The following is a 25033-nucleotide window of genomic DNA, read 5'->3' as shown; positions in this document are numbered from 1 at the left end:
CATGCAACACACACATAGGATGAAGTATACACACACATGCAGAAACAGGATCCTATAGACATGCACTAAGGGAGAGATGTCAGAGTGACGGAGCGGCCCATAGCAGGCGCTCCTGAGGGTGCCTTGCTCAAGGGCACCTCGGCAGTGCTCAGGAGGTGATCTGGCACCTCTCCAGCTACCAGACCAACTTCCATATTTGGGTTAACTTGTGGTTAATAACTTTGAGATTTGAGCGTTTGGTTGCATCAAAGAGGTCCCAACCCAAGTCCCTACAGACTGAGCTACTGCCGCCCATTATAACATTAATATAAATACACAACTCTGAACAGAAAATACCAAATAAAAATACAAAACATACAAAAAAAAAACATTAAAGGCCTGTTTCTCTTTCAGTCGCTGCCAGGAAGCATCCATAGCGTTAAAGCAGCTACGTGTTTCCAGGGTTTTCAAAAGGGAGTAAAAGCTTTTGTCCTGTTTCTGCCAGTTTCCCATTTTCCAGTGAAAAGTGAGTTCTGTGGTGGTGTTGGCCCTCTCACAATGAAGGGGCCCAGGACACATGAGGAGGAGGAGGAGGAGGAGGAGGAGGAGGAGGAGGGGGGCAGTGACACTGTCACCGACTTCTCCTCATTCATTTAATCGTCTCTCTTTCTCTGTTAGCATGTGTTCATCCGAGCGCCCATCGACTGGACCGAGAGGAGTTCAGCTGCACGGTCTCGCTGCTGTCACCATCCTCGTGCTGAAACATAAACACATCAGAGTTGTTGATCGGCAGATGTGTCACGACTGAAGAAGTGTTTCCTGGTCCATCATTTAGTTTTCTGACTTAAAATCTCAACAACTATTGAAAACATTTGGCACAGACATTCACTGTAGTCGTCTCCTGACACGTGTGTCTGATCAAAAACGTTCTGCTCGTCAGGATCGCTATGGACAGCCATTACGTCTGAGAGGACAGGTCATTAACTTCTACGTTCCCTAATACTGAATGTAAAGTGTTCGTTAATGTTAGCCTTTTTTGTTAGAATCAACGCTGCTGTTGAGTTCGGATCACATTGCTGTCAGTCACACACATCTTGTTAGCGACGGCCCGCAGTTTCCCCAGCAGCGAGGGTTTCTGGCTGTAAACCACGTCGTCTTCAGGCTCCTCCCCCTCAGCCAGAGCACAGCTGTCTGCGGCCGGCAGCTCGCACTCTCTGTTGGCAGACATCACCAGACGAGAGTACTTGTATTCCAGCCTGAACACACAAACCACAGACGCAGATACATCATGACACGACAACGTGCAGCAAATACCAATTTTTTTTAAACCGACATGCTGTGACCACATTTATGACGTCTCCTGTTGAATGTTAGTTCATCGCAACAGCAGAAAAAGAAGAAGAACAAAAAAGCAAATCTGTTGCAGAAAATTGTGTTTTCTTAAAGTTTTGGAATTCTTTTTATTTCTTCAGTGATTTAGAAAATTAGAAACGTATCGAGGTTAACTTCGGTTTTAGGACTGAGGACTTTTTCTGGTTTGAATGAGGTGAACACCAAAAAAACACAAAAACAAACAAGCAATCTCTAGTAAAGAACAATATACCCATGGTGTATTTCTTTAGTCTCTGCTTCCACACACAAACAAAAAGCTGATGTCTCTTCCTTTAATAACACCTCAAGCTGATCCTAATGAGCACGTTGGCCCTGCCTCAGATAGTCTGCAGTGTCAGATAAGCGGGCGTCTCTGACCTCTTGTTTTTCTTCCAGAAATAGCAGGTGAGAGAGATGAGCAGCACGGCCACCAAGGCTCCGCCGCAGACCCCGACCTTCAGCCACAGAGCGACGGCCTCACACGGAGACGAGCTTCTGGCGGGTAAGGCGACGCCTTTGGTGCACAGCCTGGGCTCATTCCACACATACAGAGTTTCCTAGAAGAAAGAAAGAAAGAAAGACAGAGAATTCACACAGTCATTATTTTATGGGTCATATTGATTCACTTTCTGAGAGGTTTGATCTGTGTGTGTGTGCGAGTCTCAGTGTGTGTGTGTGTGTGTGTGTTACCTGTGCGCCTCCCTTGCACGCTCCCTCTATCTTGTGGTAGTCTTCCTCAGAGCAGCGTGGACAGGCGCTGGCGCTCTCCCACAGGAAGTGAAATGTGCATCCATCACATGTTCCTGCAGGACAGGGGCTGCAACAGAAACAAACACATCATCTAACAGATTATGTTTCTTATAAAGTTTCCTCTGGATTTTGATTTCAAACATTACTGGCACATTATATTTGACCTCCTCTCGACATCTTTGAAACCCGGTGTATATTTTCATTATTTTTATGAACTTGGTTGTAACATGTTCACACTCTCTATCGCTCTCTATTCCAACAAATTAATAATCAGTAACATTCTTGTTGTGCATGGCTGTGAAAATTAAAAATCTAGGGTTGTATCGCCGACCTGGGCACAGAGACTTCTCCTCGTTCAGACTTCTCGGGGTTACAGCGCACAGTGATGACTGAGCTGCGACCCTGATCACACGAGGCTGTCGGCTGCTTTGACCTTAAAAGAAAAGAAAAACGGTCACGGTCAAGGTTTAAGTACGACAAAACTCACACACACTCTGTCTTTCGTGTTGTACCTGTAGAAGAAGTTGATGTCTGGAACGTCCTTTAAGCTTTCAGGGAAAAAATCTGGTTTGGCGTTCACACCGTCCAGCACAGTGTCCACTGTCGCTCCTGGAGACGGGGAAAAAAAAAAAACGTTAACTAATGGTCAGAGAGACGCGAGCTGCTGTTTAACAAGAATCTTACCAATGAACGTTTCTGCAAGGCTGATGGACTGGGAGGAAATGGCCATCCTGAAGCCCCGCCCATCCGCTGGGATGATTGTTGATTGACAGATGAAACTGTCAACCGAGGTGACGAATCGAGCCGAGTCGCTCTGATCGTCCTTGTTGGACACGTCGGTGACGTTATCTGTGCAGACAGCAGCTCGATTCCCCTGCAGCAACACATGCACATGATCTGTCACTTCACAACACCTTCAGTCCAACACATTTACTACCGAACTTTCTGGAAATTCTCCTGGGAATTTTCCCAAGAATATTTGGAATTTAAAATGAATTAACAGAGAAATTTCCTAAAACATTTTGAACATTTTCACAGGTTTTTTTCCCTCCAAACTTTCACAGGAACATCCTCTGGAATTTCACAAAACCTTCCCCGGAAAAATTTCAGGATCTTTTTCAGGGATTTTCCTAGGAATCTTTCCCTGGCATTTTCAGGAATTTATCTGGGTTTTGGAATTTTTACCCGAAATTTAAGGGATCTTTCATGGTTTTTTTTTGTAAATTTCCATGTGGATTTATTTATTTCTTTTTTTTAAAGATTTATTTCTGGGCTTTTTGTGCCTTTAATGGATAGATAGGACAGTGGATAGAGTTGGAAATCAGGGAGAGAGAGAGGGGAATGACATGTGGGAAAAAGGCCACAGGTGGGAAGCGAACCTGGGCCGCCTGCTTGAGACGATGGCCTCCATACATGGGGCGCGCGCACTAACCACTGCGCCACCAGCGCCCCTTCCATGTGGATTTTTAAGAAACTTTCCCAGGAATTATCGTGGGAATTTTCAGAAACAAAAACTAATTCAGAATCTTTCCAGGAATTTTCTGAAACTTTCCTGCGAATTCTAAATAATTTTTTCCAAGGACTCTTCAGAAATGCTCCAAGTAATTTTCAGAAAAAAATCTCTAAAAGTTTTGGTAATGTTCCCTGAAATATTTGAAAAATGAGCCATACAAAAAAAAATATCTATTCAAAGGTTTAGAAACATAGAACTGGAGAATAGTTTTGTATACTGTTTCTACAGATCTTAAAGTATGTGTGACTCACCTCATGGCCACACAGGCTGATGTTGAAGAGGTGAAGGTATTTGGTCCCTTTAGAGGTGAAACTCGGCCCGATGATCACAGAGGCCACGTCACGCAGGGGGCTAAGGTCAAAGGTCAGCGTCCGGTTGTTCTCGGTGTGTGAGAAGGAGCAGTCGCTATAGCAACGAGAGTGTTCCTGAAAGAAGAAAAAATAAAACATGAACTCTGAATAAATAACATAGAAGATGTACAAAGGACAATACTTTATAATGCTGAAGAAAAATTATATCTGTAGGAGAGAAAACAAAAATGGAGGAGGTCCTCTCACCTTGTTGCTGATACTTCCCGGTCCACAGGCGACACACGCGTCCTGGCCGTAGGTGTGGCGTCCTGCCAGGTGCGTGTTTGGCGGACACTCCTGACACCGGTTGGTTTCCCTGTGGATGTAAAAACCAGCAGGGCAGGGGACGCAGGAGGAGCCGGCCTGCTGGGAGTTCTGAGAAATCAGAGCGCAGGCCCGGCACGATGACGCCACGCCGTCCAGGACGTTTGTGACGGTGATGGAGTACAGCTTCACCATGTCGCTCACATAACGACGCACCTATGAACAGACAAGTGTTAATGACTTAATGTGTGTTTTTAAAGAATAGATTCATCGTGTTTACTTACATCCAGAGCGTGGTTAGTCCTCTGAAAGGCCCACGTGTATGTGACAGAGGCGTTCCTGGTCATGCTGTGGGAGTACGACTGTTTCCCCTTACTGCCCTCCCAGGACTCCACCACTGTGGTGCTCTTCCTGTTCACATCCTGCAGGGGGCGATAGAGTGAAACAGACGAGGTTTGACTACCAGACAGAAATGTAAGACCACAGCTGGAACACAAGTGTCACTCTTCTCTTTTTTTAAATATTTGTCACCTAATTACTCCAAACATGCAAAAACCAACACACCGTCATGAAGTAGAGCTCACAGTCGGCCGAGCAGATCGTCTCAAACACAAAGGTTATCTGGCCGAACTCGCTGCCTGTCATCCCTGAGAGCGAGGCTGGGACCCTGCCGGGAAAAAAACCAAACACAACACTTTTATGATAAACATTTTCACTGTGCTGTCAGAGAAACACATTTAATCAAACCTCCTCCTCCTCCTCCTCCTCCTCCTTCTTCTTCTTGCACGCTTACTTGAAGCCGGGCACGTGCAGGCTGAGGATGAGATAGTCGTTGTCTGAACTGCCCACTCCGCTGCGAATGTGGTCCCCCGCCACCTCCCACCCTGATGGACCAAAGACATCATCGTTTTTACTGCACTGTCCAAAATGAGCTCTCGTGTCAGACAAGAGAGTTCCAGAAAAAGATTTCAAAGTAAATAAAAACCTGAGAATTTAAAATCAACACGGTTACATTGCCTATTTTTTATGGATATATAAAATGTGTGTGTGAAAGCAATGTGTATACTGTCTGCACGGTGTTACATGGATGTGTTGAAATGTGTTTCTCTGGGTGGATGTTCTGTCCAGATGTTTCTAATGCAGTAACAGTGGGATGTTTTTTTTTGCTTTGGGACAATAAAATCTGACACTTTTCACCGACTTCAATCCATACACTATTATTTTTTGAGCTGTCAAAATGTCCTTCTAGCCCCCCTCCCCCTCCCCCTCCCCTTATTGGTTTGATCGCTCTCACCGTTCATGTCGTCACAGTTGGCGTTGCCCACGTTAAAACATGAAGTCTTCATGTTGGAGGGCAGCACGTTCCACCATTTGTACTCGTAACCCAACACTGGCTCCGTACCTGCAGGGCACTGAGTGCACACTGGGTGGAAAAACATTCAAACACACACACACACACACACACACACACACACACACACACACACACACACACACACACACAAGCTTCATTTAGACGATCACAATAATGTTGATAAAAGAATGTGTTTGCAAAAGGAACCATGTTTTCAGGAGTGGATTATCCTGCTTGCCTCTCCTCTTTCAGATCCTTAGGACAAACATGGCAGCTCATTTGACCAATCGGAGAGCTTTTATTGTCTATGAATGAGAAGATACTGGGGAGGGAGTGTCACAGGATGTCAAGGCTTTGTGTGTCACAGAATAGATTTGTATGATTTGCACAGTGTGAGTATGAATCAGTAGAAACAAATCAAGGTGTTGAGTTGATTTTTCTTGAATTAAAAACAGATTCAAAAAGCTCCTTTTATATCAAAACAGCGACAGAGTCTACTCAGGTGTGAGCGGAGGTTTACCGTAGGTGCCGTCTGAGTGGCTTCCCGGTGGGCAGGGCAAACAGGTGGAGTCGTCACTGTTGTAGTAGCCGGGGTTGCAGGGAGGGCAGGGCTCCCTCCGTCCCGTCGCAGGAAGCTCCACCGCCCCCGTGACGTTCTCCACGCAGATTTTCGGCTCCACCCAACGATGCAACACCTGAGTCTGGAAACAACACGTGTTTATGTAAGTAATCCAACAGAAGAGCTTTGTGTTGCTCACATTAGAGAGTAAAAAAAAAAAGGTAGTGATCCTGGGCGGTGTGCAATTCACAATGAAGCAATCATCAGTCTAACTCGGGGTTTATAGAAATACAAATCAGAACGGGCCGAGGTCGTCAAGAAGGTTGACTTCAGATCAGGTGACATGCAAAGTGCACACAAAGCTCTTCTTCGTTTTCCTTCTCATCACATTGTGCGAGTTCTCTGGTTTCATGTAAATGTCCTGACAGAGCTGACAGCACGTCTAATAATCAATGAAATGACTGCAGAAAAACACTTTCAACAAAGTAAGCTGGATCGTCCTGTAGAGATGAGCAGCAGGCTGGTTTTACACTCTCATTGAGAGACGTGCTTCTCTTCTCACACAGAAATACACAAACAGGACGTGTGGACATGCATTAGTGGGGAGATGTCAGAGTGGGAACCACTCCAGCTACCAGACCAACATCCAAATTTTGGCCTGCATCGATGTTTTTCCCAACCTACGACGATCCGATCGTCAACCCAAGTCCCTACACTGAGCTACATTCACACCCCTTCAGAAAGAGAATCGTGATTTAAAAACGTTGAGGGTGTGTGTGTGTGAATGAGTGGAGTGTAGATGCTGCAGACCTTCCCCTCGCTGTCGCAGGCCGCGTGGATCTGAAAGTAATCCTCCTCTGAGCACGGCGGCCTCGTCTTACACTCCGCCCATCCCTCCTCTGAGAGAGAGAGAGGGAGAGAGAGAGAGGAGAGATCGTTTGAAATCAATTCCCGTTTATTATATGACTATGGAGGTCACTACTTTTGAGGTTTAATGTTGTCGTTGTTTGCGGGACACATACGTGAGTAGTGGTGTTCGGGGCAGGGCGTACAGGAGGACGCGTCCTTTATGGAGAAGGTGTTGCTGGGACAGGGCTGACAGGACGAGGAGCCGGGGCTTGAGCTGAACCAGCCGGGCCGACACGGGAAACACTCGGATGTGTAGGCAACACCTGTGTAACAATAAATAACAGAAACACAAACTATTAAAGGGTGATTCTTTAAAGGCTTTATATGTGATTTTTTTGATCCAGCAGATGTCGCCCTTGAGCACCAGCATGAAACCAAAACAACTCGCGCTGCATTGTTGTGTTAGCATGCTAATGCTAGTGATCTTTATTATGCTCGTATCTTCACACTGCATGTAAATTTACCTGAAATGAGCGTGATCTAGAAACACAGTTAAGCAGTGAGTACAGTATGTTATTCTTCTTTTCTCTAGTCCCTCAATTAAACAACTTTTATATGTGAGGGGAGGAGTCAGCCGGCTGTCAAGGCGATGTAAACAAAGTGAAGATAGGACTCTGAAAACTCTGAAAGCATCACAGACAGTGGGACTCGGGTGTTACACCCATTGTAGACAGTCATGACTCACAGAGTTATTTTCAGAGGAGATACTTGATTTATATTAAGACTTTAAACTTAATAATTTGGAGGGTTGGAATGAATCATAAAAAAACACATCTTTTGGAAATGTAAAATAGGATTGTTAAGTTCATGGTTGGGTGTTGGTTTGAAGCTGTACCCTCTATCTGGATGTTCTTGAGCAGCACAGGTTTGAACATCTTCCCTCCCACCAGGATGCCGGTCGTTCTCCAGTACAGGATGTTCATCCCCGACTTCAGATTCACCTAAAAAAAGAAAAAGAAAAAAGAAAACAAAGAGAGAGACACATGATCGAGCACTAACAAACAATAAATCTGTCCTACATCATCCAGATAGTTCCACTCACTGTGTGCGTCTCCCATTCTCCATTGTTGGTGACTTTAATCCACTTCTGGTCATCGGTCTGAGCCATCTCCTGACACTGCTCGTTTTGGACCTAAGAGAACAATTAGTCACAAAATAACTGATTATCAAACAACTTCTGCTTTTATTTCAACTACCATAAACCTCGACTAAATAATTTCATATTAGTGTGAAACTGTATCAACATATAGAGAGAGAGATTAAGGACACAACTTGTCATATTTACGCTTTAGTTTTATTCTTTCCTTCAGCTTTCCTGTAATCTTACATTTATCTGATGGTTTTTGTTACTACCTGCCTGAGGACTATGGATGAAATATAGCTTTTGTGCTAATTCCCGCATATTTACACGGATGCTATCTGCTGATCTGTTGATTAATGTGCACTTTCCTAATTCAATAAATACTGAATGAACTTCCAAACTCCATGTGATCTGCAGAGTCCCTCTGCACCTTTAAGAAAAAGCTAAAGACCCAGCTCTTTCATGAATACCTACTAACTTAATGATGATGGTCTCCATATTATTGATGATGATGATGGTAATGACGATGGTTTTTGTTTGATAACGACGACTTATAAGATGGTTTCTATACTGATTAGAGCTCTCAAGAACTGCCCTCAATGTTGTGCTTTGCCTCTGGTCACTTCCTGTCAGCACCTGTGTGTCCAATCAGACTCAAAGCTGATCGTTTGCTCTTACTGACATTGTTCCCTTTTTTTTCTAGATCCTCTCTTGTGTTGTTCTTACTCTCTGATGTACGTCGCTTTGGATAAAAGCGTCTGCTCAGTGAATTGTAGGATTGTAGAATAAATAAATAAAAGTTGGAGTCATCTTCTTTAAGAGACCTTTAAGAAAGATCCTGGTCGGCTTCTGTTTATAGATCTTATTTTAGTAAGATGTATTCATCAGAATATACTGAATAGTATGAAGCAGGTAGACGTGCTTACATAGAACTCAAAGAAGATGTTGTTGTCTGGATACTGGTAGGTGAAGGAGACAGAGCCTTGTTTCTCCAGGTGGACGGCGTAAACTAAAGAGACGGTGCACTCGTCTCGGTTTGATTCCAGATACACACCCTGCGGCGTCCACGATGAGCTGCAGCACAGACAAAAACACACATCAGCAAAAAGAAAAAGGGAAGAATAACAGCGCCTGTCTCTGTGTGTGTGTGTGTGTGTGTGTGTGTGTCTGTGTGTGTCTGTGTGTGTGTGTGTGTGTGTGTGTGTGTGTGTGTGTGTGTGTCTGTGTGTGTGTGTGTGTGTGTGTGTGTGTGTGTGTGTGTCTGTGTGTGTGTGTGTGTGTGTGTGTGTGTGTGTGTGTGTGTGTGTGTGTGTGTGTGTGTCTGTGTGTGTGTGTGTGTGTCTGTGTGTGTGTCTGTGTGTGTGTGTGTGTGTGTGTGTGTGTGTGTGTCTGTGTGTGTGTGTGTGTGTGTGTGTGTGTCTGTGTGTGTCTGTGTGTGTCTGTGTGTGTGTGTGTGTGTGTGTGTGTGTGTGTGTGTGTGTGTGTGTGTGTCTGTGTGTGTGTGTGTGTGTGTCTGTGTGTGTGTGTGTGTGTGTGTGTGTCTGTGTGTGTCTGTGTGTCTGTGTGTGTCTGTGTGTGTGTGTGTGTGTGTGTGTGTGTGTCTGTGTGTGTCTGTGTGTCTGTGTGTGTCTGTGTGTGTGTGTGTGTGTGTGTGTGTCACCTGTTACAGGCCTGAATGTCCTCTCCATTTGGGCCAGAATCTAAAAAGCTGGCCATGCTGGTGAAGCCTGCAGGGATGGCGTCCCATTGGTCAAAACGGAGGCTGCTTCCCAGCGAATAGGAGCCGGCCGCACACGGCGTGCACTGCTGCGTGGTCATCTCTAAATACATCCCAGCTGGACAGGAGAAAGCTGTGACACAGAAAGGAACAGTGTTCTACATGCTGCCATGTGAAGACAAACACATATCGTACACACACACACACACACACACACACACACACACACACACACACACACAGACACACACACACACAGACACACACACACACACACTGGCAGCTCTTACAGCAGTCTGTTCCTCTGGTCGGAGCAGGAAGGTCTGAGCAGGAGCCTGGACTCAGAGGGATGGCGACTCTCCATCTCGACCCTGTGCTGTCACACTCGGTGTACTGGAAGTAGTAGTCTGTCTGCAGAAACACACACACACACACACACACACACAGAATCAACACAGAGCTAACATGCTACACTAGACGTAAACATGTAAGCATGTAAATATCAACATGTAAGGACTGTCCTGGTGTTAGCATCCTGGTGTTAGCATCCTGGTGTTAGCATTAGCCTACGTCTCTCAAAGATGCTAACATAGATGTCAAACTTAAAAAACTTAAAAACTTAAAAAAATAAAATAATAATAATAACAATAATAATATGAAATAAAATATAAATAAATTAAAAACATTTCAAAAAAGATGTCAAACTTAAAAAACTTTAAAAAATAAAATAAATAATAATAATAAAATAAAATATAAATAAATAAATAAAAAATAAAAAAAGATGTCAAACTTAAAAAACTTAAAAAAATAAAATAAATAATAATAAAAAAATAAAATAAAATATAAATAAAAAAATAAAAAATAAAAAAAGATGTCAAACTTAAAAAACTTAACAAAAATAATAATAATAAAAATAAAAATAATAATAATAATAATAATAAAATAAAATAGAAATAAATAGAATTTTTTTTTAAAAAGATGTCAAACTTTTAGTCTTGATACCTTTCCAGGACAAATAAAATCTTAATGGACGTTTTTATGTTTATCACTTAATTATCACAACAAATAGAAACACATAGTAACTGCATCCTCAGTCTCCCTGAAACAGCATTAAACACACACGACAGGTTGTCAGCATGAAGCTGGATTCACATGGAAACGAAAGCTGAGCACACAAAAGGGAACATTGGCTCTGACCCCGATCAGCTCGACAAACAAACCGCTGGAACACTAATGGTCCATTAAGAGCACGGCAGCAGGTCATCTGTGCGACCGCTTCTTTCCAAGGACGACGTTATGCTCATCATTGAAATGCACTCATCATTCAGAGGAACATTTTGTCCAAAGGTACACATAATGAGACGCTTTTTCAGATTCAGATGTCATCGTTGAGAGCGAGTGATGACAAATACAGCGAAAGTACGAGTTAAAAAAAAAAAAACCTTGTTAAATGAATACATTAGAGACGATTGATTTGCTGGCTCTGACTTTTAATGTGTGCCTGGATTGTTTTTGCATTAATAATATATTCTACTCTCTCTCTTGGTTTTAGGCACTTCCTGTACTTCTTTTTGCCCTTTCATTACATTACAAAGCATTGAATAATTATTTTTTTAACTGTGATAATGAGAAAATGTGCAGGATTATTTCAGTTTTGCAGCTTTTTGACACATCAGGAATACGTATTTTGATTCTTTTAAGAAAACTGGTGTCTAATTACAATTTATATTTACTGTAGTTGTGTAATAATCTTACATAATTGGGTTGTAAGGAAAGATTGGCACCACTGTTGGATATGAAGCTAAGCCCTGCAGCATAAAGCATAAAGATTAGAAACAGGTAGAGAAAGCCTGTGTCCAGATAACTTTAGCAATATTAGTCAGCCAGGAGATTTAAAATTGTTAATTAATGTCTTCTACACTCAGTTTTTCCTTCTTCTATCTCAGTCTAAACTTACTTTATACTTTATGCAAGTCTTGCAGAATTGAGTTAATTAAAAAAAAAAAGGTCACTGCATGTTTTCTTTGAAAGCATCTTCCGAGGAATCCAAAGCCTCGCTCTGGCAGATCTCCATCTCCTCCCCCGAACCTGCTGTTCATCTGGGCAGACTTTACTGTCAGAGCGAGCAGCCGAGCACTGACATCTAAGAAGCAGCTAATTAAACGGGAACAATCACAGAAACCGACCTGAGCTGTGTGTGTACAGAGGAATCAATCAGGGGTGGAGAGAGATGGTTTGGGATGCGGTGTGTGTGTGTGTGTTTGTGTGCGGTACATAGATACGCTTTTCCGCTCTCAAATTACTAACCACCTCTGCAACAATAAAAGTCCAAGCACGCTGCCCTCCCCCCAACAAGCCGACCTCTTCATTAACATGTAAGCATGGCAACCTGCTCTGAGATTCACCTGCTGACTCGTATCTGTAAATAGACAAATAACAGGGCTGATGCCGGGCGCGCTGATGTGTCGGTACATCGAGGAAAAGGGGACTGTGATAAAAAAAAAAAAAAAAAAGGACAGGTGCCAATCCGTCCCTCTGGTCTCCAGGGTGACTCATGCTGGTTGTCATGGACTGATGAGAAGAGAGGAGAGGAGACGGGGGGGGGGGGGGGGCAAGGGGATACGATTCAGCCGTCCTCTGAATCAGGAGATTGTAAATAAAGCGGTTGAACGAGAAGATCTTTACAACTCTCATGACCGTCCAATCACTGGTAACGCAGACTTCTCAGGATGACTCCCAAATGTTCTGAATGAATGCAGAGGGTTACAGGTGTTCAGATTGAGCAGGTGTTTTAGTGTCTCGCTGACCAGGATGTATTATCGAGAACAACTGATTTAGAGGACCGACAGCGTGGTCTGACACATCCCTTAATATCCTCACACTTTCCCCTCAAGGAGCCCGTCAAGTGGCTGAATTGACTTTAGATAATTGATGAATGTGTTAGGTTTTAGGCTGCTCATCCAGAGACTGGACTCAGGATGCTGTCCTGTCCTCACAGCCCGGGGGTACTCTCTCCTCCTCCTCCTCAGCGGGTCACTGTGGGCCCCGTCTGGCCGGCAGGTGGCTGCCCAGAGGAGGGATGGAGGCCAGCAGACAGCGTCATCTTGTTATGGAGCGTGTTTATAGTCATTTTTAAGCCGATCAGTGGCACCAAGAGGAGCGCGTGTTCTCGCACTGAAACCAATAATAAACACTGGAGAACGACTCTTACACATTTTCATTATTCACATAGAGAAGCATTTGAGGATGTTTTTTTTTTTTCTGCGCGCATGGCCATTTTTCTTCACTTGGATCAAAGAGGCGATAAACAAAAACAATCTAAGAGAAATAACAGTGAGGATCCTGATGTTGGCATCCTCATGTTGTGCACACCAGTGTCCTGAAATACAATCATGATATTAAAGGACAATTGTCTAATAATGAGGTGTTTTTTTTTTTTTTAAAGTGCTCACCTCGTCGCACGGCCGCAGCTCTCTGACTGCGGACACTGATGATGATGATGAGTGAGCGGCGATGAAGAGTAAAAGGCAGCGGGGGAACCAGGAGACCCACGCCTGCGCCCGCATCCTCAGCTCGGATCACAAACAGCCGGCTGTCCGCTGCCTGGAGCCTCCAACAAGAACCTGTCTATCTGCTGATGTCCCCTGTCGTTGATGTCGCCTGCCTGCCTGCCTGCATGTCTTTCATTAACCCCCCCCACCGTCAATTCACAAACGATACTTCCGGTTCTTCCTTTCAAAATAAAAGTCCTGTCATCCTCAGAAGAAACTAAATTTAAATGAACAGCTCAAATCATTTTAAGTGCTATTATTCCTGAATAAATATTTTATTGTATTTGTACACATTGATGAAGCGTGCATCTGTTTAAGGTTACAAATGAAGGAGTATGAGCAAAGTCAAGTAATTTCAAAAGTACAACATAAAATCTTTCAAATTAGTATTTTATGATTTTCTTTAATTAATATATAGCAGAAGTGATATATGGCACTGGCCATTTTAGATCTTTAATTATTAACTCCTTTACTTCTGATTGCACATGTTTTAATTGATTTTGTTTTTTAATACTTTTTATTATCTGTTTGTTGGTTTTTAACTGATTTTGTTTATCTATGATGTGTATATATATATATGTGTGTATGTATACAGTATATGCATATGCTTATGTGTGTATGTGTACATATATATGTATATGTATGTTTGTTATTTTTTCATTGTTTATCCTGCTCGACATAATTGTAAATGAGGGCTATGCTCTCAATGATTTTCGAGTGTAAATAAAGACATAATTTAGATAAAATAATGAAAACTTTCCCTGCATTAGCTGTTTTTGGAGAACTCTGTCATTAAAGGGATGAATAATAGGCCTGCAGACAGTCAAGACAGATGACTGTGTCTTCAACATGCTTTTATTTTGAAAGCACCGCTCTCTCAGTATTCTATAAATCTTGTTGGCTCCTTTACTTCTCTCAGTGCTGAGCTTTTACTCAGACAGTGACGCCACCAGAGTGATAACACGTTATCTGGATTGACAGCTGATGATGGACAACAGGCCTGCAGAGCTTTTTATAACTCCTACTCCTCTTCACCTGGCAGCAGAGAGTGAACTGTGGAGAATGATAAAACCTCCAGGTCTTACCTATGTTCAAATAGTTCATTTAATGTGTTTAAAGCAACTGACTATAGTCTATATATTAGTTAAAAAAAACTAATTTAGCCTGAGTGTGCCAACTCTCTCAGAGCTCAGATGTTTTTAAAAGAGGAAGGCTAAAGTCGAGTGAAGTTTAGGATGCAAGATGATTTACATTTCAGACAGAGAGATTATTTATTTATTTACTCTCTTTTTGTATGTGTATCTCTAATCTAATGTATTTATTTATCTATCTACTCAAAACATATCTGTTCAAGATCACCTACTCACTCTAACATCTTAACTGCAATTACACTGTCCTACATTTCATTTCTTTTATTGTATGCTGTTTTTATCCATCGTTGTTTTTTAAATGTTGATTGTTGTACAGTGTCCTTGTGTGTCTTGAAAGGCGCTTATAAATAAAACGTATTATTATTATTTTTTTTCTGTCCTTGAGCATGAAAAAATGGTATAGAACATTTTTTTATGTAAGAGGAAATGAAAAAAAATGAAGATTGGTAAATTTATGTAAGAATTATTCTAGATAATTTAAAAAGGAATTTTGCAAGAAATTAAGCTTAATGCATTTTCCATATGACTCAGTATCAACCTTGATATGGTTGCATTTCACAAGGGACCAGTGGAAAGGATTTGTGTAACTTTAGGAGTTTTAATTTTAAGTTTTATAAATGCAATATTTTTTTTCTTATTTCTGTTTAGTATGGAATAGATGTTTATTGCCATTTGCACAGGTACAGGACGGTACAGGTACATTAGAATTCTTGTGCGTTTCTCCCTGAGTCAGCTTCTACAAAAAAAGTTAAAATTATATATAAAATAGAATTATAAGAAAAAAAGAGTAGAAAAGTACAAAAAATAAAGAAGTTGTAGTAACAGCTAAGTGATTTAAAAATAAACTGTACAGAAGTTATACTCTGTATTAAAGCAAAGATATAATAACAAAGGGGAACACTGTTCTATGTCTCTAACTTTCTACATCTCTTATTGCACCTGAGGTTATTGCACACATATTTTTCACATTATATAATTGCACTGTTTTTTGTTTTAAAGGTTAATATTGCACACTTATTACACACTATTACTTACACTTGTTTTCATGTTTAAGTGTCAATCTTCCATTCGACACTGATTTATCTTATTTTGGTTGTGTGACTATTTCTAGACGAGGTTCTGCTGACCTGTCTTTGTATCTCAACATCCTTGTAAATGAGGGAAACCTCAATGATTTTCGAGGCTTAAATAAAGGTTTGAAATGAAATGAAATGAGTTCTACTATTGTATATATGCACAAGTATGACTTTTGAATGATTAAGATTTGATGTGCTAAGAAGAGTCCAGAAACTTCCCTACATGAAACATTCTACATGAAATTAATACGCAAGACAAAGAAAACAAGCTGGCCCCTAAAGCAGAATCTAGCTTCCTGATTCTTGCTGGAGAGAGAGAGAGAGAGAGAGCGAGAGAGAGAGAGAGAGGGGAGCAGCGTGAAGAGGGAGAGAGAGAGAGAGAGAGAAAGAGAGAAAGAGAGAGAGAGAGAGAGAGAGGGGGGAGCAGCGTGAAGAGGGAGAGAGAGAGAGAGAGAGAGAGAGAGGAGCAGCGTGAAGAGGGAGAGAGAGAGAGAGAGGAGCAGCGTGAAGAGAGAGAGGGAGAGATAGAGAGAGAAAGAGAGAGAGAGAGGAGCAGCATGACGAGGGAGAGAGAGAGAGAGACACAGAAAAAGAGAGAGAAAGAGAGAGAGAGAGGGAGAGAGGGAGAGGAGCAGCGTGAAGAGGGAGAGAGAGAGAGAAACACAGAAAAAGAGAGAGAAAGAGAGAGAGAGAGGAGCAGCATGACGAGAGAGAGAGAGACACAGAAAAAGAGAGAGAAAGAGAGAGAGAGAGGGAGAGAGAGAGAGACACAGAAAAAGAGAGAGAAAGAGAGAGCGAGAAAGAGAGAGAGAGAGGAGCAGCATGACGAGGGAGAGAGAGAGAGACACAGAAAAAGAGAGAGAAAGAGAGAGAGAGAGGAGCAGCATGACGAGGGAGAGAGAGAGAGACACAGAAAAAGAGAGAGAAAGAGAGAGAGAGAGGGAGAGGAGCAGCGTGAAGAGGGAGAGAGAGAGAGAGACACAGAAAAAGAGAGAGAAAGAGAGAGAGAGGGAGAGAGGGAGAGAGAGAGAAAGAGAGATAGAGAAAGAGGGAGAGAGAGAGAGAGAGAAAGAGAGAGAGAGAAAGAGAGACAGAGAGAGAGGGAGAGAGAGAGCGAAAGAGAGAGAGAGAGAGAGAGAGAGAGAGGAGCAGCATGAAGAGGGAGAGAGAGAGAGAGAGGAGCAGCGTGAAGAGAGAGAGAGACACACAGAAAAAGAGAGAGAGCAAGAGAGAGAGAGGGAGAGAGAGAAAGAGAGAGAGAGAGAGAGAGAGCGAGAGGGAGAGAGAGAGAGAGAGAGAGAGAAAGAGAGACAGAGAGAGAGAGAGAGAGCGAAAGAGAGAGAGAGAGCGAAAGAGAGAGAGAGAGAGAGGGAGCTAGAGAAAGAGAGAGAGAGCGAAAGAGAGACAGAGAGGGAGAGAGAGAAAGAGAGAGAGAGAAAGACAGAGAGAGAGAAAGAGAGAGAGAGAAAGAGGGAGAGAGAGAGGGAGAGAAAGAGGGAGAGAGAGAGAGAGAGAGAAAGAGAGAGAGAGAGAGAGAAAGAGAGAGAGAGAGAAAGAGGGAGAGAGGGAGTACTGTTGCTGTTTTAAATTAGCAGTGTGTTAAACTGGCCGGTAGGTGGCAGCAAACGTCCGTACAAAAATATAACACACGAAGAAGAACCAGGACGTGACGTAACGTGCGGAATCAAAACAGTTAAAAAAAATTTGACAGCTTGGTCACAGCATCACAAATACGTTCATAAAATGCGATGGGAAATGTTACTGCCAATGTGAAAACAAAGCCAGACTATTTAGCAAACGGCTCCGTGCACTGCGTGGACTTTTTAAACGGACTGTGGAGGGATGCCAAGCAGAGGAAAAGGTTGTTTTGGGTAGTTTATCTTCTTGCTCCATGGCGGTCTATGGGCTGAGCATTACCATATATAGACCGACAGCAGAGCTCCCTCTCCGGGGAGGCTGACGAGCCCGCAAGCTTGCACAAAAGAAAACAAAACACAGCTTCAACATGTCATCTGAGCAGATTATCGCCATCGTCATGGATGATAAAATCTTCGAGGTGAATAAAAAGAAGCTGATAGAGAAGAGCGACTACTTCCGGGCTCTGTACAGCTCCGGGATGAGGGAGTCCACGGAGGACTCTGTGCAGCTGCAGGGACTCAGTGTGCCCGGTCTGGAGCTGGTCCTGGAGTTCATCAACACCTCTAAAGTGCAGGTCGTGAATGAGACTCTGGAGGATCTGATTGAGACCGCCTCCTTCCTGCAGGTCACCTCCATCCTGAAGCTGCTCACCTCGGAGATCCGGCTGGACAACTGCGTGGAGCTGTACAGCCTCTCGGAAGTGTACGGGACCCACGATCTGCGCCACGCCTGCCTCAAGTACATGAGCTGCTACTACCACCCCATGCTGAGGAGGCCCGAGTTCTGCAGCCTCCCTCCGGCTGTCAGAGACCAGGTCAGAGACATGCGGATGAAAGGCACCGCCACCCTGGTCGCCATCGGGGACTTCACCTGCCTGTCTCTGGATGTGCCGGATCAGGATGAACCCTGGTCCATGTTGAGGTACGGGGAGGTGGAGCAGAGGTGGAAGCCGCTGGCGAACAACCTGCCCCCGGATATGATCAACGTCAGAGGGTACGGGTCAGCTGTGCTGGATAACTACCTGTTCATAGTGGGGGGGTACAGGATGACGAGTCAGGAGATCTCCGCGGTGCACTGCTACAACCCCTGCAGGAACGAGTGGAACCAGGTAGCCCCGCTCAACCAGAAGAGGTACATAAAACAAACCAGTTTATCTTTTAAGTTCCACTTAGGGCTGAGCGATGTGGACCAAAACTCATATCTCGATATTTATCGATGTGTCTTTTATTAACAGTCCGTTGAGTTCAACGTGTTCATGAAAACAAACTTCCTGTTTGTGAAGTTAATTCATCAAAATAAACACAAAGTGTGTTTTGTTATCCATTTAGTTTCTTGGGTTTGAGAGAGAGAAAGAGAGAAAGAGAGAGAGAGGAGCAGCATGAAGAGAGAGAGAGAGAGAGAGAGAGAGAGGAGCAGCGTGAAGAGGGAGAGAGAGAGAGAAAGAGAGAGAGAGGAGCAGCAAGAGAGAGAGAGAGAGAGAAAGAGAGAGAGAGGAGCAGCATGAAGAGAGAGAGAGAGAGAGAAGCAGCGTGAAGAGAGAGAGAGAGAGAGAAAGAGAGAGGAGCAGCAAGAGAGAGTGAGAGAGAGATAGAGAGAGAGAGAGGAGCAGCGTGAAGAGAGAGACAGAGAGAGAGAGAGAGATATAGAGAGATAGAGAGGAGCAGCAAGAGAGTGAGAGAGATAGAGAGAGAGAGGAGCAGCGTGAAGAGGGAGAGAGAGAGAGATAGAGAGAGAGAGGAGCAGCGTGAAGAGGGAGAGGGAGAGAGAGAGAGAGAGGAGCAGCGTGAAGAGGGAGAGAGAGAGAGAGAGAGAGAGAGGAGCAGCGTGAAGAGAGAGAGAGAGAGAGAGAGAGAGAGGAGCAGCGTGAAGAGAGAGAGAGAGAGAGAGGAGCAGCGTGAAGAGAGAGAGAGAGAGAGAGAGGAGCAGCGTGAAGAGGGAGAGAGAGAGAGAGGAGCAGCGTGAAGAGAGAGAGAGAGGAGCAGCGTGAAGAGAGAGAGAGAGGAGCAGCGTGAAGAGGGAGAGAGAGAGGAGCAGCGTGAAGAGGGAGAGAGAGAGAGAGAGAGGAGCAGCGTCAAGAGAGAGAGAGAGAGAGAGGAGCAGCGTGAAGAGGGAGAGGGAGAGAGAGAGAGAGAGAGAGAGAGAGAGGAGCAGCGTGAAGAGGGAGAGGGAGAGAGAGAGAGAGAGAGAGGAGCAGCGTGAAGAGAGAGAGAGAGGAGCAGCGTGAAGAGGGAGAGAGAGAGAGAGAGAGGAGCAGCGTGAAGAGAGAGAGAGAGAGAGAGGAGCAGCGTGAAGAGGGAGAGAGAGAGAGGAGCAGCGTGAAGAGAGAGAGAGAGGAGCAGCGTGAAGAGGGAGAGAGAGAGAGGAGCAGCGTGAAGAGGGAGAGAGAGAGAGAGACACACAGAGAGTGAGAGAGAGAGAGTGAGAGTGAGAAATAGGTGAACTAGCAGCTCTACAGAAGAAACGTTTAACGTTATTTTAATGCAACATGAACTATATCAATATTAATATATTATATATATTATATAGATATATATATTAATATTATATATATATAATATATATTATATATAAATATATTAATATTATTGTCCTAACCTATATCTGGATATAAAATATGTCGATATATCTTAAAAACTCGATATATCGCCCAGCCCTTGTTCCACTCACTGCGTCCCGCATCCATCAGGTCCAACTTCAAGCTGCTGGCGGTGAACGGGAAGCTGTACGCTGTAGGGGGTCAGTGTCTGGGCACAGTGGAGTGTTACAGCCCGGAGCAGGACTGGTGGACCTGCGTGTCCTCCATGCCCGACCCTTTGGCTGAGTTCTCTGCCTGCGAGTGCCAGGGGATGATCTACGTCATGGGTGGATACACTGCAAGAGGTCGGTAGAACTCCAAAAGCATCAAAATACCAAAAGAGTGTTTCTAAAGAGTGAACAACGTGCGACACTTTCAACAGAAACTGCACCAATAAAAGTTTTGTCAGACATCCCAAACCTCCTAATTTATCTATTTTAGTTGTCTATTTTTAGTGGAATTTTTTTTTTTATTAAGTCATGATACCAGAATTTTACACTTTGATATTGTACTAGTGAATAATAAACAATATTGAAACCTGTTCTGATGCAACAGCAAAAAATAAAGAAGTCCGAGGCACCCAGTAGAATCTAATTTCTGTTTTATAATGAATAAAAACTGAAAGAGAATTCCAACCAAATGCAGTGGTAAGGCAGCTTTGGGTTAAAAACATGACTGAAGATCTGAAGTTATTTTCTTTTTAGTTTTCTTAATTTTTAATTCTTATTTTTACTCCTTTTTTATTTTTATTGAAGGGTTTTTAAATTAAAACAGAAACAGGCAATGGGAAAAAAAAACAAGGGAACCCCCCCTCACCCCCCCCCCATGCATGTTCCCAGTTTCTTACATACATATATCCACACAAACCTATACATACATACATATCAATCAAGAATAATTGATTAATAAAAATAATAAATCAAATAAAAAACAACAACAAAAATGAAGAATACAATTCATGCATCCATGTTGTCCTAAAATATTTTCATGTTGGACTGACAAGCCCCTTATTGGTGCCATAGATAACAGGACCACATGCAAAATATTCACAGATATTTAAAAGGGTTGGTCTGGTGTAAACCTCCTTGTGACATGATATGTTGTAATTGTTCCACATTTTAAAGAGCGATTGTTTTACCTGTATACATTTTTAGTTATAGAATACAGTATTTTATAAATTCCTGCCTGTTTATATATGTCTCTAAATACATACATATACCCATCCTCACACATACATGAATACACATACTCAAAGTGCACATATACAGTATATACTTACATACACATGTGCCGACCATATACACACATTATTATTATCATATTCCCCTTTTCTTTTTTTCTTTTTTACTCCTGAAAACTGAGCGTCACATGGAGGACGGGATGAGTGTAAAATAACTCCCGTTCATCTCTTTTTATCCTCTGACTCAGCGGTTTATGAGATGGGGGGGGGGTTGAAAGCCTTCAAGAAGACCGAGAGGAAGATGATTAGAGGGATAAGAAACAAAAACATTGACTTTTCCAAAGCAAAAAAAAAAAGGTTCATTTTGTTTTTATCAGTAGTAAGCGATGGGTTTTGTTTTTGTTACTTTGCTCTGGGCTTCATCACCCAGGATACATATTTATCAGAGGTTGTTTTATGTAAGGAGGAAGACTGCAGTCAGGTTTGAAGTAATCTCTCTCTTCATTAGTCTCTTTACAGTGAGAAAGTTAATTCCTAAGTATTTTTTTATATCCCAAAATGTCAAACATTGGCGGCTTCCATCACATTGAATGATTTTCTTTGTCTTTAGTGATTGTCATTGGAGATTTTTTTTGCAGGTGCTGAGCACATACACAAAATTTGACATTTTAACCAATTAATTTAGAAAACACAAATTAAAATAGTCTTTATTTTGCTCCCATTTTTCCACATGCATCTCTGCATGCATTAGGTTGAATCACCAGTGGTGGGTGTTTCAGGTCTCTTGACATTATGCACCTTCACACAGGCTTGATTCAACTCTGGCTGAAGTCCCAGAAGCACTTACGCAGCTCGCTTTTGTTTTCATACAAAGCCATCTACAGGATCTGTTCTGCTGCCTCACTTGATGGCGTTTTGTTTTCTTAGCCATGTTTTTTCCAGGAGGTTGAGTCCCCTGCTGAGTTTTGGTTGAAACACCTTTTTGATTTTGAGTAAAGACCTTTTTGCAAAATGTAATCTATTTTTGTTCTGTGTACGTCAGACAGGAACACAAGCGTCCTCCGCTACTGCCCCATCTCGGACACGTGGACCGTTTTCCGCTCCTGTTCGGCGCACATCCGCAAGCAGCAGATGCTCTCGGTGGAGGACACCATCTTCCTGGTGGGCGGCTACACCCACGAGCTGGCCCAGCGGCAGCGGCGCCCCAGCCAAACGGAGGACGTGCTGACGGTGCAGTCGTACAACGTCGCCACGGGGGAGTGGCTCCATCTGAAGGACAACACGTCCAAGTCGGGCCTGAACCTGACGTGCACGCTGCACAACGACGGCATCTACATCATGAGCCGGGACGTCAGCCTGCCCACCAGCCTGGAGCACCGCGTCTTCCTCAAGTACAACATCTTCTCGGACGCCTGGGAGGCCTTCAGGCGCTTCCCGGCTCTGGGACAGAACATGCTGCTGTGCTCGCTGTACCTCCCCAACCTGCTCTGATGGTGACATGAACATCGAGGGGTGGGGGGGTGCTGCAGCTTTAACACAGGCCAGTCGGTTGTTCTTGCACAGAGTAGGTTTCTGTTGCATTAGTGGGAACACTGTCTGGTTGCCAGGTTGGACGCCTCGTGACCTCTGTGCCTATAAAAAAAAAAAAAAAAAAAGCACTACATTGTACATACTGCTGTGGATGCAAATACAAAAGCTACAATGACAACAAGTATGAAAGTGATGAAGCACCGTAGTCCATCAACAGCATCAGAGCAGCCCGGCCCCAGTTTGTGCCTCTCATGTGTTTAAAATTGCATTCGAGTAACGGGATCACCATCTGTTTCTCTGATCGAAATGAACCTGGAAAGTTTGAAAAATCCAGAAACGTGTCATTCCAACAAAAACCTTCTGCTGGTCTGAGGATACAACCAAGACTCTCTTTACAACTTAGGTGAAAAAAAAAGACTTTGTCTGATGCACAATTAAAGGACGAGTGTGTGTAGGGAGAGATATTATGTATCATAGCTATATTATAACGTTTATTTTCATTAGTGTAAAGTCACAAGAACACCAGGAATGTTGTGTTCTCCTCATCTTAGAATGACATCTTTATTTCTACAGGGGAAGCCGGTTCCAGCCGTGTTTCTGCAGAAGCCCAGAGCAGACCATGAAGGTTTATCACGGGGTTTAGTGTCCACCATAGGTTCTCCTCCATGCATGGAAGGAGTCTTTATTATCATTCAAGTTGAATACTACAAACCGCCTCTTAAAAATCATTTGAAACTTGTTTTCCAACATGCTTCTGAAGATTCTTCTCTTTTTTTTTACACTGTAGCAGACGTAATAGTTTCCTTTCAGGTGGTCCAATACGTCTTTAGGATTCTGTATTTATCTTCAGAGCAGCACTAAGTGTTATTTAATGATCATTGTTGGGTTATGACCTCTTAGAGAAACAGATGTTTACCTTTAACACTTGAGGGCCACAAACTGAAGCTGCATAACAGCATGCTTTAAAACCTCTGGGGCTACAATATTCTCCATGTTTACACTCCAGATGTGGCATTGGCGTACATGTTGAATCAAATTCACTACAAACCTTAAAATATCTCAGAAACGTTATGTCCTTATGTACTGTACATAGCAGATACTCCTGATTACGGCTTTGGTTTTACACTGCCAGTTTTTTGAGATTTGATGAAAGTGACTGTTTGGGATGACGAGGCTCAGAGGGAGCTTCATGTGTTCTTTATACTCTTGCACTTGTCTTATTTTTTTTCTCCCAGAGAAACACTAAGCAAAGCTTAAAGCGCAACTCCATGAAATGAACGCAGCACATGTGCCTTCTGCAACCTCTCCTAACTTTATAAAAAAAAAAAGCACAAAATGCAAGACTTTGTTACATTGCCAGCGACTGACCAAAACTGCTGTTTTATTTTCTTCTCTCTGCTGAAGCAGATTTTGTGTTTGTTGAGGTTCTTCTCAGTTCCTTGATTACATATTGGGAGTGTGTGGGAAACGAGCCTCAAAGCAGATTTTATCCCTGAACTCTTTATTGTTTTTGGTGAAATGCAGCAGTGAAAATCTTTGGTTTGGTGGATTTCAGATTCTCTCTGTACAACGGTACTTATTTGTTTGACAGTTTTGGATTTAGTCATAATAATAAAGATGATGTTCAGGGGTCTGTTCTGATGTTTGTCCTTTAATTTACAATTTTTTTAGTGTCTTATTTCTTCATTTTCTCTGTGTTAAATGTGTTCAATTTTTGGGCAAATATTTAAAATCTTTCAACAACATCTTGCCGGTTTTTGGACCCTTGAGAAAAGATCGATTGATGTATTCCAAGGAAAGTCCAGTTTTCCAAGTAAGGAAGTTTTTTCTGCTGTTTTCATGAAATCTAAATAAGTATATGTAGAAGGTTTGAATATGTTTTAAGATTTGCTTCACTTAATTAAAAGCAAAAAAGACAAATAAATCTGTAACTTACCTTTATCGTAGTCTATCCATGAAGATAAGTTGAAAAGCAGCTACACAGGTGATCTCACTTCAGATCTCTGTGATTGACATCTCTCTCCCTGTAGGGGGGCGGGACAAGTGACAGAGACATCCTCATTACTGATTTCCCCCTTTGCACCGCTGACAGTGTGACCTGTCACAGCAGGTGAAGCTCAGGTGTTAACTACAGTAATGACATTAATGATGGCTGCCTTCTCTCCAAACGTTCCAGAGAGATTATCAAAGTAGTTGCAGATTAATTTATTCCAAAAATAATACGTATTTCATAAACTCCTCAAAAATGTATTTTATCTTAAGCTTTCAGACAAATGAACTGGAGGAAGAAATATAAAGTGTTGCTCTGTAATGTAGGACTGCAGAGTAAGTAAAGTATTCAACTTAAATAGTGAAAATATTCCAGTACTGAAGTAAACTACCTTCCACCACAGATGTTTACAGAAACATTAAGTCAAATATATATAACCTTGAACTCACCTGAAAGCTCTAATGCTGCTTTATTACAGTCCTCTTTATGTATGCT

At 42.8% G+C, this 25033-nt stretch overlaps 2 protein-coding genes across 3 annotated transcripts; one reads left to right on the top strand and one right to left on the bottom strand.

Annotated features, from left to right (window-relative positions):
• Positions 1-616: 616 nt before the first annotated feature.
• Positions 617-13531, bottom strand: elapor2b (endosome-lysosome associated apoptosis and autophagy regulator family member 2b). 2 transcript variants are annotated; one of them, XM_061029932.1, is made up of 22 exons: positions 13300-13531; positions 10138-10258; positions 9791-9980; positions 9057-9204; positions 8092-8181; positions 7885-7990; positions 7163-7312; positions 6951-7039; positions 6102-6282; positions 5522-5650; positions 5021-5111; positions 4792-4894; positions 4512-4649; positions 4171-4443; positions 3865-4038; positions 2785-2974; positions 2613-2709; positions 2432-2533; positions 2041-2167; positions 1729-1907; positions 1067-1235; positions 617-736 (listed from the first exon to the last, which is right to left on the bottom strand). In XM_061029932.1, the coding sequence occupies exons 1-22, from the start codon at positions 13411-13413 to the stop codon at positions 665-667; spliced, it is 3033 nt and encodes a 1010-aa protein (XP_060885915.1). In that variant the 5' UTR covers positions 13414-13531; the 3' UTR covers positions 617-664. The 2 variants fall into 2 exon arrangements, with proteins under 2 accessions (XP_060885915.1, XP_060885914.1); XM_061029931.1 differs by lacking the exon at positions 617-736 and having other exon boundaries at positions 768-1235.
• A 3796-nt stretch (positions 13532-17327) lies between these two features.
• On the top strand, positions 17328-24181 carry klhl42 (kelch-like family, member 42). The gene is made up of 3 exons (XM_061029927.1): positions 17328-18394; positions 19950-20143; positions 22061-24181. Exons 1-3 carry the CDS (start codon positions 17631-17633, stop codon positions 22507-22509), a joined length of 1407 nt encoding a protein of 468 aa, XP_060885910.1. The 5' UTR covers positions 17328-17630; the 3' UTR covers positions 22510-24181.
• Positions 24182-25033: the final 852 nt, after the last annotated feature.

The sequence above is a fragment of the Labrus mixtus genome, chromosome 22, assembly GCF_963584025.1.
Source record: "Labrus mixtus chromosome 22, fLabMix1.1, whole genome shotgun sequence".
NCBI classification, from domain to species: domain Eukaryota; kingdom Metazoa; phylum Chordata; class Actinopteri; order Labriformes; family Labridae; genus Labrus; species Labrus mixtus.
Note: the sequence above shows the minus strand (reverse complement) of the source record. Positions and strands in the feature narration are given on the sequence as shown.

Excerpts from the sequence above, each read along its gene's own strand:
- klhl42 (XM_061029927.1), top strand. The coding sequence starts at position 17,631 with ATGTCATCTGAGCAGATTATCGCCATCGTCATGGATGATAAAATCTTC. Across the intron at positions 18,395-19,949 it reads GCCCCGCTCAACCAGAAGAG|GTCCAACTTCAAGCTGCTGG; the intron begins GTACATAAAACA and ends CGCATCCATCAG. Across the intron at positions 20,144-22,060 it reads GGGTGGATACACTGCAAGAG|ACAGGAACACAAGCGTCCTC; the intron begins GTCGGTAGAACT and ends TGTGTACGTCAG.
- elapor2b (XM_061029932.1), bottom strand. The coding sequence starts at position 13,413 with ATGCGGGCGCAGGCGTGGGTCTCCTGGTTCCCCCGCTGCCTTTTACTC. Across the intron at positions 1,908-2,040 it reads CGTGCAAGGGAGGCGCACAG|GAAACTCTGTATGTGTGGAA; the intron begins GTAACACACACA and ends TCTTTCTTCTAG. Across the intron at positions 737-1,066 it reads CCGTCGCTAACAAGATGTGT|CACGAGGATGGTGACAGCAG; the intron begins GTGACTGACAGC and ends TTTATGTTTCAG.